This window comes from Saccostrea cucullata, unplaced genomic scaffold (assembly GCF_032062105.1).
Source record: "Saccostrea cucullata isolate Sc308-1 unplaced genomic scaffold, CSIRO_AGI_Scuc_v1 ctg14868, whole genome shotgun sequence".
In the NCBI taxonomy this organism is placed as follows: domain Eukaryota; kingdom Metazoa; phylum Mollusca; class Bivalvia; order Ostreida; family Ostreidae; genus Saccostrea; species Saccostrea cuccullata.
The window spans coordinates 1-15,042 of record NW_026919271.1 but is presented as its reverse complement, the minus strand read 5'-3'; the positions used below and the strand labels follow the sequence as shown (position 1 = coordinate 15,042).

At 35.2% G+C, this 15,042-nt stretch overlaps 2 protein-coding genes and 1 non-coding gene across 3 annotated transcripts; 1 reads left to right on the top strand and 2 right to left on the bottom strand.

Moving 5' to 3' along the window:
• Positions 1 to 165: 165 nt before the first annotated feature.
• On the top strand, positions 166 to 2,603 carry LOC134283454 (chondroitin sulfate proteoglycan 4-like; the record flags this gene model as incomplete). The annotated part of the gene is made up of 1 exon (XM_062765906.1): positions 166 to 2,603. A coding segment is annotated over one exon (2,438 nt), but the record flags the coding sequence as incomplete, so codon positions are not given.
• Positions 2,604 to 7,684: 5,081 nt separating this feature from the next.
• Positions 7,685 to 12,799, bottom strand: LOC134283461 (ATPase family gene 2 protein homolog B-like). The gene is made up of 9 exons (XM_062765917.1): positions 12,743 to 12,799; positions 11,095 to 12,168; positions 10,378 to 10,581; positions 10,124 to 10,282; positions 9,646 to 9,855; positions 9,125 to 9,313; positions 8,575 to 8,712; positions 8,177 to 8,299; positions 7,685 to 7,894 (listed from the first exon to the last, which is right to left on the bottom strand). The coding sequence occupies exons 1-9, from the start codon at positions 12,743 to 12,745 to the stop codon at positions 7,739 to 7,741; spliced, it is 2,256 nt and encodes a 751-aa protein (XP_062621901.1). The 5' UTR covers positions 12,746 to 12,799; the 3' UTR covers positions 7,685 to 7,738.
• An 822-nt stretch (positions 12,800 to 13,621) lies between these two features.
• On the bottom strand, positions 13,622 to 13,695 carry Trnas-aga (transfer RNA serine (anticodon AGA)). The gene has a single exon. It is a non-coding gene; the product is annotated as a tRNA-Ser (tRNA).
• Between the last annotated feature and the right edge of the window lie 1,347 nt (positions 13,696 to 15,042).

Below are 15,042 nucleotides of genomic sequence, written 5' to 3'. Positions count from 1 at the left end.
ATTTCAATAAAACTTTTTATAAAAATGTTTCTCATCCACTATCATACAAACAAATCAGTACAGATACTTTGCATCAGAGACTCCTAGTAGCAAGGATTCACTTAACAGAATGAGCTTCATGAAATTGTATGTGTAATATATCAGTGTTTCTTTGTCTGGTTGCAGGTGGTGATTCTGGTAGCTTCTGGTACCACCTTAGCGATGGTCAAAACAGCAATGCCAACCGAATGCAGTTCCTTGTCACCGCCCGGAAACTGGTCCTCTCGGTCGTCAACAATAAACCGCTCCAGGTATACCCAGAGCAGATACAGAGGATCACCACGGACCACCTTCTGAGCCGAACCAACAATCCAAACCAGACCAAGGACATTACTTACCACGTGTCGGTAAAACCAGAAAAAGGTCGGCTCATCACTAGGATTAACCACCGTGTGGTACCGGTCGTCTCTTTCACCCAGAAAGACATTAATGAAGGGCAGATTTATTACCAGCATGAAAGCATCAGGCTATCCATCATTGAGGACACAGACAAATTTGTTTTTGAAGTGAACACAGTTTATGCAGAGACTGTTAAGAACCAGGTGTTTAACATTGCGATACCCTACAGCAGTCAGAGCAACCGCGGCAAAATCCGGGTACAGAAACTGACATTGGCTGAAGGGGATCAAAAAATTCTGTCCAACTCAAACCTGAATATTTCCACTTACGTGAGTCAGTTGAAAGCTTCCGGTAAGAATGTGTCTGCTATGTACTCCTTAGTGACAGTTCCTAAACACGGCACTTTGACCTGGAGAGGAGGAATTGCTCTGAGAGAATTCAGCAACTTTACCCAGGAGAACATCAACTTGAACAGAATTGTCTACCGCCATGATGATTCAGAGAGCAGGAATGATAGTTTCAGTTTTCTAGTGTATTTGGACATGAAATATGGATCAAGTGAAGAAATCCAGATTCTGGAAGAAACCTTTCCCATTGAGATTAACCCAGTGAATGATGAACCATTTTATTTTGTACCAGACAATCCAGTGCTAGAGGTTACAGAGGGAGCTAGTACGGTTGTCGATGCTAGGGTTCTAAAGATGGTAGATAAAGACTCTCCACCCGAAAGACTCTGGTATGAAGTCCAAACTCAACCAAACAATGGGATTTTATCCTTCCAAGCTGACCCTCAGAGATTAATTAAAACCTTCACACAGAAAGATGTAGATGATGGTGATATCATTTTCACTCAGAAAGGACCACCCCTTCCATCTTTCCTGGAACTAAAAATAACTGATGGGAAATTCCCCAGGAAGTCCGTGACTGTAGCAGTGAGTGTTGTGTCCTTGACCTTGGAAATCATTACCAATGCAACAATTAACATTCCTCAAGCTTCGACGTCTGTGTACATTACCAGAAGTCAGCTAGATATTAGAACCAATGGAGAGAGGGAGAAAATAGTGTACACCATTACCAGGCCTCCAACTCATGGACAAATCTATCTCAAAACCTATCCGGTGACCACATTTACACAACTGGATATTGATAATGACCACGAAGTCATGTACGTCCAGAATGATCTCAACTTCCCAAATGACAGATTTTTCTGTGACATTTCCTACCAAGGATCCGATTTCATAATAAGAAACAAACTGATCTCAGTATCTGTCAAACCATTTGTCAAACAAAAACCAGTACCACTATCCAAAGGGAACCAAACAGCTATAACATTGCAAAGTCTTGATGCAAGGGGACTAGCTAATGTAACAGGAAGTATTCCACATTATAAAATTATACACCAACCAAAATATGGCATCATAGTAAGTGTTGTTCGTAGAAAGAGAGATGTACAGTCAGGCTACATGCCAGTGGAGGAGTTTACCCACAGAGACATTGAAAACAGAAAAATATTCTATATTTTCAGCCGACCTGTTCGTGGACAATCAGAAGATAGGATGACCTACTTGCTGACGGCCAGAGGGGTCCAGCCTGCTCTGGGTCAACTAGTGTTTAACCTTCCACACAGTAGTGGAATCAATGGTTCAAATGTGGATGGTGTTGGAACTCGTGAAGTAGTGAGCCCTAGTGTTAGAAATGATTTTGTTCTCATTCTAGCCATCCTCATTCCTCTGTGCGTGATCGTAATTTTAGGAGTGATTATAGTGTATCTTTTGTGGAGAAAGCGAAGATATCATAATTATACTCCCCCTTCAGACATGCATAAAAACCGGTTACGACCAGAAATATCTGGTCCTATTCCGCTAAATCAACCACATGTTCACATTGAACCCAACGAAAATGCATCCGATGATGAGCATTCTTTAGTGTATGAACACCACAATTACTACAATGTTCCCGTAGTAAGAAGGAATGTCTCCGAGGACAGTATTTCCGATTCTCACGAGTACAGTAATGTCGGAGCAACTTCCCAGAACCAAACAGAGGTTAGTGCTACAGTACCAGAGTGCAAGGTCACACCCTTGGGTGACCTCAATTTAAGGGATTCCATCGTGTCTCGATCGAGTGTGGACTTGTTTGATTGGTCGGTGATGGATGATCCGGAACTTTTACAGTATTGTCGAACCTCGGCTCCTGTGTTGAAGGATAGTCAATACTGGGTCTAGTCCTGTGATATAATGTGTGCTTGTTGGAACTTTTCAATCAGTGCACTTTTTTTGCTTTATATTGAGAATTTTTTTAACATGTGAAAAATGTTTTGTAAACACTTGAACAACAGGTTTTAGGAACATAAGGTGGGCATTTAATGATTTATTGATATTTATTGAAGCCAAAAATTTTTAAAGTGATCAGTGGGCATTTTGATTAGAGAAAAATTTCAGACATAAGTAAAATTTTAGAAAATTCGCTTTAGGATTTAAAAAGTTCACAGTATAAGGCATTCAGATGTATCATTTTTTTTAATTCAAAGGTTGTTTTAAGTATCACAATTTATCGATCATGTTTATCAATTATTTCTTTTAAGTATTCTATTGCAAATATGTCCGTTTATTATTTATTTTAATTTTCTGTTATGCCAATTTGTTTCCCTGTTGATGTTAAGAATTTTCAAAGCATGTTTATGAATACCATTATAAACTCTGGTTTATGAATAGACATTTCATTCTATCCAGACTTTCATGTGCTTTTAGCTTTTTATCCCCAGAACTTACTCTCTGTATTTCTTTTGATTTTTTTTTTTTTTTTTTTGTTGCTTGACATTTTGATAGAAAACCGAAGCTTTATTTTTCATTCAAGATTTTTCAGTCAATTCAACAGTCAATGAAATTTTAACTTTATTATAAAAAAAAACATTCCTTATACTATTAGGTGTACAAAATCCAGAAATTTTAGCTAGTTAGCTTTTTCATACAAATCATGGATATATCATGTAAGAAGCATGAAAAAAATCTCAAATCAAAGTTAAAATGATATATTTTAATGTGCCATTGTTGTTTTAAGTTGCATTTGGATTATTATAAATGCATAATTAGGAGATAAAATTTAATTTGGCTAAATTTTCAGTATTTGCTATGGCTGAAATATCTATGGAATATAGATAAATAAATTCTATGTTTAAGGGATGGGTGATTTTTCTTAAAATTTTGATGCAAACAAAATAAGAAATCAACAAATTAAGAAATGTTAGTGATATTGTTGCAATGTCTTACATTTTTATTGTGATCTAGCCATAATATTGAAGATGACTTTTATTAAAAAATAATGTTAGTATTAGATGATGATGAATCGATCTATCTCTATACATGTGCATGTAATATCACATTGACTTTTACTTGGATATATATTCATGTAGGATAGTAGATTGTATACCAGGTATTAAACTTGTTTATCTTTTTTGTGTTGTGCCAAATCATAGCTTAAAATTTCTTTCAGAATTATGAAATACATGTATTAACTATAGATCAGGTTTTAACCAAATTGTTGGCTTTGAACATATTTTATTGTAATATACATATACAATGGGATTGGGCACAAGTTCTCAAAACTTATTTCGCCCTCTCCCTATAAACCAAATTGTTTATCATATTCTTAAAGGATTAAAATAGGAGATTTGTTTTACAGGGTATTATTGTATTTCATATCAGTTAGTTTGCTGCTAAATGCTAATTAAACATTTTCTGTTCCTCAATATTAGATAAGTTTTTAGGTACATCACATTTAGGCACATTTTAACTTATACTTCTTGATTAAATTGATGCTGTATAATAATTGTGCCAAGAAGTTCTATTTGCTGTAATTTTTTTCCTCCCATTTTTGGCTAATTATGAGAACTATTCTACGTGTAAATTGTGAAATACTGTAGATTCCTTATTTTTCGTGAGTACTTATTATCGCGATTGGGCTCTTCAACGGCAAATAGCGAGAATAATAATTCGCGAATGGACTTTCGATCAAAAGATTTTACATAGATTTCAGCACCATAAAAATAAAGGCGAGTAATTTTATTTCGCGTGCTGTGCTCCTCACGAAATTATGTGATAACTAATTCCACGTGTATATCTAGGAATCTACAGTAATGAGTCATAATTCTTGATTCCTGTTTGATCATGGGTTAACTAAGCATGGATGAAGTAAATTTAATTAATCCACATGATCGAGTTCATCCTTAATGTAGATTAACTTGGTAGTGTGTAGTAGTCCAAGTTTGACATTTTATGTAGAGCTGGAAACAGCACCCTGATGTATACAATACTCCAGAATATTTCTTTGATATTGAAATTTTCAATCACAGTTTTTGTAAATAATAAATGCTTTATCTGTAGATCCAGATTTTCCATTTAGAAGTAGAAATTAGCTTTCAAGAATTTTAAAATGTTTACCAACTTTTATTGCAATTGAAAATGTGAAACACATTTCTAGCAATTTCAAAGCTTTTTTCTCAAGTCTGTGCCATTTGTATCCATAGTTAAATTTGTAGGTATGAATAAAAGAAAGTTGGATTACAGTGGGCAAGAGAGGTTTTGTGTTTGGAATGTTTATACCTTGTTTCTGATACATGTAACTTTAACCAGAAGATATCGATTGTAGAGAAGTTAAACATGTACCATTTACACATCAAGGTTTTGTGTAAAAAAATCTATTAAAACAGGTTTTCAATAATGTAAAATAGCCAAATAATAATGAAATAGTGCCAATCCAACTGAATTTATTTTGCTCTTTGTAAAACATGTAAAAGTATAAAATGTTGAAAATAAATTGGCAATAATTAAGATGTTGATGCATTTTGGTACAAAAGAATCTAGAGGGTTTTCTTTTGGTGCTTGGTTTGATGTTACAATGCTTGTTGACTGTTTTGTTCTGCCTTGCCCATAAATTTGTCATATTGTATATAATATTGATGCTTGTTGTTATTTCATTAAGTTATAATCATTATCACCTGATAATAAACTTTTGAAATCTTTATTTTGCATCTTTTTTTTAATTGTATCTTATAGATAAGGCTGATTTACCAATGCAATTACTGTATATGGTACTGGGAAATTTTTGCTTCCATTTTATTCTTAACTCTCATTCGCATCATATGGGTCAGTTTTAAAATGGATCAAATTTGAAGAAGACATTATTAACTCTTTAGCACAGCTGTATCTGAGTGAATTTAAAATGGGGCAAAATTGTTTGCAATTGAGAAAGGGCAAAAATACAATGGGCGAAAATTACCCTGTATACAGTCGCTACTTTAAACAAGAGGCCCATGGGCCACATGGCTCACCTGAGCGCATGGGTTAGTTAAAAAACACAAATCAGCTCAGTATTGAAAAGTTTACTTGTTGGGGGAGGGGGATTTGAATTTTTTATTACTTGAGAATTTCACTATATCAATAAAGCATACATGTATAATTTTGCCATACTTGAGAAGAAAAGTTTTAAAGATTTTTCCTATATATTTCTATGTAGAGATTTGATTGCCCATTATGGCCCGACCTTACCCCCAGGGGTCATGATAGGAACAAACTTGAATTAACTCTAACTGAGGATGTTTCCATATTAATATCCCCAATCATAGCTTTGCTGATCTTGAGAAGACGATTTTTCCTATATATTTCTGTGTAAAACTTTGATCAGCTATTGTGGCCCCGCCCTAACCCAGTGGTCATTATTTGAACAAGCTTGATTCTACACTACCTGAGGATGTTTCTACATGAGTTTCATCTTTCCTGGTCCAATGGTTCTGGAGAAGAAGATTTTTAAAAAAATTTCCTATATATTCCTATGGTAAACTTTGATCAGCCATTGTGGCCCCACCCTACCCCATGGGATCATGATTTCAAGAAACTTGAATCTACACTACCCGAGGATGCTTCCACATGAGTTTCATCTTTCCTGGCCCAGTGGTTGTGGAGAAGAAGATTTTTCTATATATTCCTAGTATGTAAAACTTTGATCAGCCAGTGTGGCCCTGCCCTACCCAAGGGGGTCAAGATTTGAACAAATTTGAATCTACATTACTTGAGGATGCTTCTACATGAGCTTAGTCTTTCCCAGTCCAGTGGTTCTGGAGAGGAAGATTTTTTAAGATTTTTCCCATCTACATATATTCCTAAGTAAACCTTTGATCAGCCATTGTGGCCCTGCCCTACCCCTGGGGGTCATGATTTGAACAAACTTGAATCTACGCTACCTGAAGATGCTTCCACATGTGTTTCATCTTTCCTGACCTAGTGGTTCTGGAGAAGAAGATTTTTAAAAGATGCCATTAATTTTTCATTAATGCAGCATTATCTCCCCTTGGAAGAGGGCTTGGCCCTTCATTTGAATAAACTTGAATCCCCTTCACCCAAAGATACTTTGTGCCAAGTTTGGTTGAAATTGGCCCAGTGATTTTTGAGAAGAAGATGAAAATGTGAAAAGTTTACAAACGACAGACAACAGAAAAATTTTGATCAGATAAGCTCACTTGAGCCTTCGGCTCCGGTGAGCCTATAATAAAATTGGTTCCCATGCCTAGAGCCACAGATTCAAATGGAGATTTCCTTATCCAAAATTATATTCAAACATTCTAGATTTCAAGTTGATCTTTTTTCAATATTGCTGATCAGTCACTGTCCATTTCCAATGCAAAACTAGAAATCCTTCCTGTGGCTGCATCCCAGCCATAGTAAGACGTTATTAGAAGTTTAGAACCAACTCTCAATACAAAGTTCTGATAAAGATAGCTTCTAAAGAAGATTATAAGATTTTCTTTTAATTGAGAAGTGTAATTAACCGTAGTTGGTCTGGGGCCCTGCATACCGTAAATCTGGAAATTTTTGCTGTAGATAAATTTTTAGCAAATTTGCGAGTTCATTGCATTCGCAAAAATATTTTTCTAAAAAATAAATTACCAATAAGAAAATGTAAACAAAACAGTGGTCATTCGCAAAATTTTGAAACGTAAAAATTAATCAACAGCATTTTGACCCGAATTCGCAAAATAAAATTGACGTAAAAATTTCCAGATTTACGGTATAGCTACCTAGAAGAACTCAGTACAAATGGAGACAAACACAGATCCTTTGTAGGTTGATGAAACAGCTAAATGCACATTTTGTTCTTAATATAAATCCCATATGATACACCTTTGGCAGTCCTTGAACTACAATTTGAAGAAATTGGAATCAATTACTTTTTAAATAAAGATGATGAACACTTTTGGTCTAATTTTAAACTAATGGGCACCAATGACTCATACAAGTTGAAAGACGAGTACTTTAAAAAGAGATTACTTTATTGAGGAAAGAAAAAAATATTTCAAGTTCTTTTGTCACAAGACAAAAAGTTTTTTCTCCTTTGGGCAGTGTTTGTATTTTGCAAGTAGTGAGGGAGTAATTGAGGGCTTCACTATAGACAAGGCTGTTTTCAGGTGCTCCTCTGTGATGATATCTGATGATAAGTTCTCTGTCAATGCTAGCAAGGCAGCCTGTCAATAGAAGTCACATAATGTTATTGTCTGACAGTGATATATTGCAAAACCATTTTGCAACTTGACCAATATTTTTTTCAATCAAATGGGTCTATGTTTTAAATATCAATATGCAAATTCTTTCAATGTTTAAACGTGTACTTGTAGTGTACCTCTAGGCAGAGATTTTGCAAAACCATTCTGCAACTCTACCAATTTTTCTTTCAATCAAATGAGTCTATATTTTATTATATAAATATACAAATTCTTTCAATGTTTAAACGTGTACTTGTAGTATACCTCCTGGCAGAGATTTTTTAGATCTGCTCCTGTGTAGTTCTCAGTCTTTGCGGCAAGCTCAGACAAATCGGCATCTTTCATTGGCATACTTTTTGTGCAGATCTTAAGAATTTCTAGCCTACCCTGTAAAGAACAAAATACAGATTGAACAACAAAATAATTGTACGTGCCTATATAAATACAGATTTAATGTCAACAGGATCTCATTTAAAGAGGGTGTAACAGTTTCTGTGACAAAAATTAAATTACCTTTACCCAATCATGCCAAGTGGTTCTTGAGAAAAAAATCAAAAATACGAAAAGTTCACAGCCGACGACAGATGGTCACTGGACACTTTTTGATCAGAAAGGTCACTTGAGCCTCTGGCTAAGGTGAGCTAAAAAACATGCATCAGTACCTGTACATCTGGTGGGGGTACAAACACTGATCTGTCAAATCTGCCAGGTCTGGTAAGAGCCTCATCCAACATGTCCTGTCGATTTGTAGCAGCTACTACCAGCACACTCTTATTGGCTAGGTCTATGACTGATCCATCCTGAAATTTTCATAAAATCTTTTTCAATACCTGGCAAAAAACTGCTAATTTTAATGAGTTTTTTCAGATTTCATGGAAAAATGAAATCTCAAAATATTTTTATCACTCTCCTCACTTACCCAGTTGACTGAAAATTGTATGCCAGTATGAAGGATCAAGTTGTAAAAATTAAGTTGCAAAATAGTTAGAGGTCAATCTTTTGTCATCTCTCATCTGAGGCTTGTTTTATTAATATATAATGCCTTAAGTCCATTGCTAATTAAAATATCAAATTTCCATAAGAATTAAAGCACATAAAGCATTGTGATTTTTATATCTACAAGCATTCCCATGGACAAGTATGCTCATCACTGGGATATTTTTATCCACCACTCAAATATTTATAGCCACCACAGAGATGTCAGATTTATACCTCTCCTGTTTGAGAATCTGTTTTCTCATCCAATCTGATTCCAATTCCATCCATCTCATTGAGTAATGTAGACAGTACCCTCTCTTGGACCCCACGTTGTGATGTCCCATCAGACCGCTTGCCAATGATGGAGTCTATCTCATCCAAGAAAATGAGAGAAGGGGCACCTGCACGGGCTCTTTGGAATACCTAATTTTGTTAAAGAGAGAGAATGCTCTTTAATTTTCAAAGCTTTTTAGAATTGATATGTTACTATAAAGCTAAGTTATTCTTTAAATACTCTCTTTTAAGCATCACTGAAATTCCAGTTAAGAATTTACATAAATTTATTTTATTTGATATAAGATAATAATTCACCTTGATTCATGATGGAAATGTATTTATAACGAATCAAAATTAATCTAGTTCTAAAATCTTGTCTTGTATTAAAGGCTAAATAGAGCAACCATTCCTGATTCCAAAAGATGATAAATTGTAGAATCACATTATCACAACATATCTAACGTCTTTGTTCAAAATACCTCTGAGATGAGTTTCTCCGAGTCCCCAACAAAGGGAGAGAACAGCTGGGCACCACTAATGGACAGGAATGTGGCATTAGATGAGGTGGCCACTGCCTTAACCAGTGTGGTCTTACAACATCCTGGGGGCCCATACAACAGAACGCCACGTGGGCTTGGTAGGCCCATACGACGAAAGGCCTCTGGGTGTTTTATGGGCCACTCCACTGCCTAAAACATTTTAAGTCCTAAATAAATGTAATTACAATTGTGATACATTTACATACCATAACCAAGTGAATTAATTTCAATACAGTGTACTGCATATCAAATAAATGATATTTTTAAAATAGGAAAACGTAAGGGGAACGAAATGACCAGTTTTACTTGTTATTTGACCTGGGAATGGTCATAGATTTACAGAGTTGAATCATGATAAAAAAGAAAAATCTTGATTTCAAATCAGAATGTATTTTTAGCATGTTTAGTAAATTCTAACCTGCTGAATTTTCAGTTTCACTTCCTCCAGACCTCCGATATCCTCCCAGTGTACCGGGTCAAAATCAGTGGTGCATGGAGACCCCTTCTGGGTGGAAGGCATCACTTTCCTGAGAGCTTCTTTAAAGTGTTCTGTTGTTATCAATGGAGTGTCAACTACCTAAAAGTAAGATTTCTGAAATTCAGTTGATAAGTCTATGAAAAAAGACACAAATCAGATTTTGATGTTACTTTTAAATTTAATTTCATGTTTACCTTATCATCTGTGGAATCTGAATGAAGAGAGCTCATGGCTCCAAATGCTGCTTCATGGCAGAGAGACATCAGGTCAGCTCCTACATATCCATTGGTCATCTTGGCTATCTCATTCAGATCCAGTCCTGGATCAGCTCTTAATCCAGAACACTGCTGTCTCAAGATTTCTCTCCTCTGACTAAGTGTAGGAACATTTATCATAATCTGAAAAGTTTAAAATAATTTTTAAATTGGAAATTGAAACTTTCAACTAAAGGTTAAAAAACAGTGAAGTTTTTTTTTTTATTTTTATACAAGTACATGTATATTTTATACCAATTTTTCAGGAAATGTTCAACAAAACCCCCTCAGTTTACATTGTTATTGAAGAATATTCAATACAGTCTTATCATAAATTTTTAACTAAATTTCAAATTCCAGTGCTTCACTTTACTGTAAATCACTATTTATTCACGAGAACTTTATTTTTGCGTAATTACGCGAGGCAGTGAGCACGCGAAAATTTCATTCTCGCGTATAATAGTATTCTTTAAGATTATTTAGAGAAATATTAGCAATTCGTGAAAATTATGTCTCGCTTATAAAGAATCAATGACTCTCTCGCGAAAATAAGGTGTCACGAAAAATTAGTGATCTACAGTATTTGTTCCCTTTGACTTTTATGATGATAAACATCCCGTATACATAAATGTATACAAAGATTAATCAACTTCTGACCTCTTTATCCAGCCTTCCTGGTCTCCGCACACTCGGGTCAAGAGCCGCTGGTCTGTTTGTGGCCCCAATCACAGCCAAGTTTGTACAGTCACTGATTCTGTCTAGGTAATTCAGAAACACACTAGTTGATCGGGTATTATTGGTATCGTCAGAGTCCCATCTCTTCGGACAAACGGAATCAATCTCATCCAGGAAAATAACACAAGGGCCCTCCTCACTCATGAGGAAGGCTTTCTCAAACACACTTTTTATATTCTCCTCTGTTTCCCCAGGACGTGACCCAAACACTTCCGGTCCATTAATGGAGATTAGGAAAGCATTACATTTGTTACAGATGTGTTTGACAAGAGAAGTCTTCCCTGTTCCTGGTGGGCCCCGAAGAAGAACTCCCCTGGGGAGCCTCAAGATGTTGTTTGTATTAGATTTTACACTGAATGATGCAGAGAGAAATTCCATCAACTCCTCCTCAACTTTATCTAAGCCTCCTAAAGGAGTGGTCTGAGCAATGGTCTGTTTTTGCACGTAATGTTCTCTACTCTGTATATCATTCACAGATATAGTCGTGGTATTGTCAACAATACAATAATCCCAATCACATACACTGTCTATCACAATAAAGGAGATCCCATGTAATTTTGCCAGCATACAAGTCTCCTTATCCACAACAGCCTTAGAAGATACACAGATCTTATATAACAGCCCCCTACAGATATCTTCTAACTTGTGGATACATTCTGTCTTCATTTTTCTGTAAAATTTAACATCTTGTGCCTTTGTCACTACAATGCTCACACCAACACTTTTCCCTGGTACAACATCCAGTCTTTTAATTGTACAGGACTTCCCTGTCTTCCCTTTAGTTGGCCTTGTCACTGCAGTGCCGACTTCTATCCCAGTTCCTGATAAGTGAGGCATTGGCCAAACTTGACAGATGAATTCAGTGTTATCCAATGAAATGGCTGCAAAAGATCCTGGCTTAATCCCAAGTTTTTTGAGAGTAGGTATGTCAACTTTACATTTCTGTGTTGTAATGTCTGTATTTTTCCTCACCAGCTGCTTATGCTCCATTGTTACCTAAGTATAAAAGAAGATATTCAAATCAAAATCAAGGTTTTTTGTTTAATAATATGTCAATCAGCAGGGTAAAATTGCTATCCGTAAGACTAAGCAGCCATATGTTATATTGCACTCGGATTTAATCAGACAGAATGCTTCTTTCACTAGAATTTCACAGCAAAAATTCAAACTTTTTCTTAACATATCAAATAGAGCATGTTTATTACATTGTTCCAAAATTAATTACATTGTAAATAATTTTGCCCAAAATAATTCAAGATGAAACACCTGGGGATAGCAACTAAATAAACACTGAAACAACCTGAAACTGGAACAAACAATTTCAAACAGGAGGGGAGATTTACCTCAGAAGTGACAACTTTTCACTACCCAGAGATTCCCCTGGCTCTATCCCCCGCTTTCGTATTATGGTATGTGCTAGGGGTGTTAAGTCAGAGGAATTTTGGATCAACTTTACATCTTGGTCACCTAATGATTCTTTATAAACATCTCTCAACAATATAATTTTCAAGAAACAAGATAAAATATGGACTTAAAATAGAACGATCTATAATTTCTTCGAGTATTATACCATGACACACACCAACGATGGTTTTCTAGTGGTTTTAAATCATGTGGGAGGGATGCATTCACAATGGGCGCTGACATCTTGAATTTAGAACGAGGTTAACGGTGTCAAGTGTAATTTTCTAGTCGTTATCAAATGTGAATTTACAACTTCAATGTGTTTAAACCTAAATTTCTTTAGCTAAAATTAATATTTTTTATACCGAAATATTGTGTTTAAATATTTTCCCTATGTCTTTAAAATTTGTATGAAATTTATACGTCACAAAATGTAATACAATAATTGTAAACCAGGCTAAACTACATGGGACAAAAACTCATATGACACCGCAATTACCCAAACATCCAAGAATGACACTCAGATTGTCTAAATCGTTTGCTTTTTGTAAAAGTTTTTCTTTTGCACATAGTAGAACATTTCATATAAGTTCAGTATCATTTGCAAAGAAAGATGGTAAGTAATTTTGTATATAGCGAAATAAATGAATAAATGTTAACAGGGAAAAAACTTTTACAAGGGGGGTAATGTATAAAACTGATCACTAATCATGCTAATGGTTTTATAGAAGTATATAGCTTTCTAGCTCACCTGTAATCTCAGCGAGATGGGTAGAGACTGAAATTTTGGTCTGACGTCAATAGTCTCTACCCATCTCGCTGAGATTAGCTCACCTGAGGCCAAGGCTCAAGAGTCAGCTTTTCTGACTGAAGATTGTCTGGCATATGTTGTTTATAAACTTAATTATCACATATTTTACTTTTTCGTAAATAAGAACCGCTGAACCAATTTCAAGCAGACATTCTAAAAAGCATTGTAGTATGGAAAGGAGGAATGAGTAAACATACTTTGAAAATTCATAAATACATATATATTGAAAACATATGGCTGGACCGGGAATCGAACCCGGGACCCCTGTATTTCTAGTCAGGTGCTCTAACCACTGAGCTATCCAGGCCGATGTCCTCAGTCCAGCCTAATTTCCTACAGCATTCTGGTTGAGATTTAAGCTTAATCAAAGGAACTATGATGCCCTCTTTCAAGGGAGACAGTTTAGAACTTGTTTATTAAACTATATGTTATCATCATTAAAAAATCTTCATCTCTAGAGCCACTAAATCAGAAAAGATAAACCTTAATGTGTGAGAACATCACTAGTATTCACTACATGCTGTAGATTCGAATACTTATGTTCATATCATATCATATATGACCCAAGGGTAGGATAGGACACAACAGGAGGTCAAATTTTAACATCAATTATATTTCTTTTAAAAACTCTCCTCTCAAGAACAGCAATGCTATTATTAGTCATATTAATAAATTTAAAAAAAATATCAAATGTTTACATATTAAAGCAATATGAGCTGCAACTTTGATGTCAGAATTTTTTGTTGCAAAGAAGATGGGCGCATTTGGTGAGTGATCTGCAGGAATCATTTGTACGAAACATTTATGGTTTAAATGTCCATGATTTGGTTGGCTAAACATAGCTGGTCAGATTTTACAAACACGTACATAGGTTTTTTTTCACTCAGTTTGAAAGACATTGTGAAATTGTAACATTTATGTACGTTTTTCCTAGGGGGTATTATAACATAGTAATGTTTCACAAAAAAAAAATAAACATCTAATATATATAATGCATAGATGCATGATACGTGTACATGTATACTATAGAATAGAAGATTAGAATTGATTTTGCTCGAGAACCAAACGGAACCAAAATTTATCAAATTCAAAATTTTAATACATCAGTACATAAAACGTAACTGACAAAATAAATGGTTGTTTGCATGGAAAAAAAATAACGCCCCATGCCAGGCTCGAACCAAAAACTTTTTGCTTCAAGTGCACTGAACAGGTACCCCAACTTACTGAGCTATCGCCGCTACATATATACAGACAATTTAAAAAGGACAAAGAAGCACCACATTCACACATTTGGATTTTTTTGGGGAAAAGTTTATTTTTCGTGGTCTCTGGGTCTTCTCTCTGTAACGCTTCGGAACGCCTGCCTTGTGTTGAGAACAAAAACTTCGATGTAAAGTTTTATAATTTTATTCAGTAATACATGAACAGCGAAAATAAATAACAGTTTGAAATTCACAAGTCTCAACCCTCGGGACATAGATCTAAGACCAAAATCAGTACAACTACTGATATAGAACTGGGCAACTGGCACTATTTCCAGTAAATTTATGATTTAAGTAGAAATTCCCCCGACCAAAATAAAACGTAAAGGCTCTCTATAAATGACTTATAATTAATTTACAAATAAATATTCCCGCTACTAGTACAACTAC

Coding starts and splice junctions, on each gene's coding strand:
- LOC134283461 (XM_062765917.1), bottom strand. Junction 9,314..9,645: donor CGGAGAAACTCATCTCAGAG/GTATTTTGAACA, acceptor TAACAAAATTAG/GTATTCCAAAGAGCCCGTGC. Junction 8,300..8,574: donor TACCCCCACCAGATGTACAG/GTACTGATGCAT, acceptor TGTTCTTTACAG/GGTAGGCTAGAAATTCTTAA.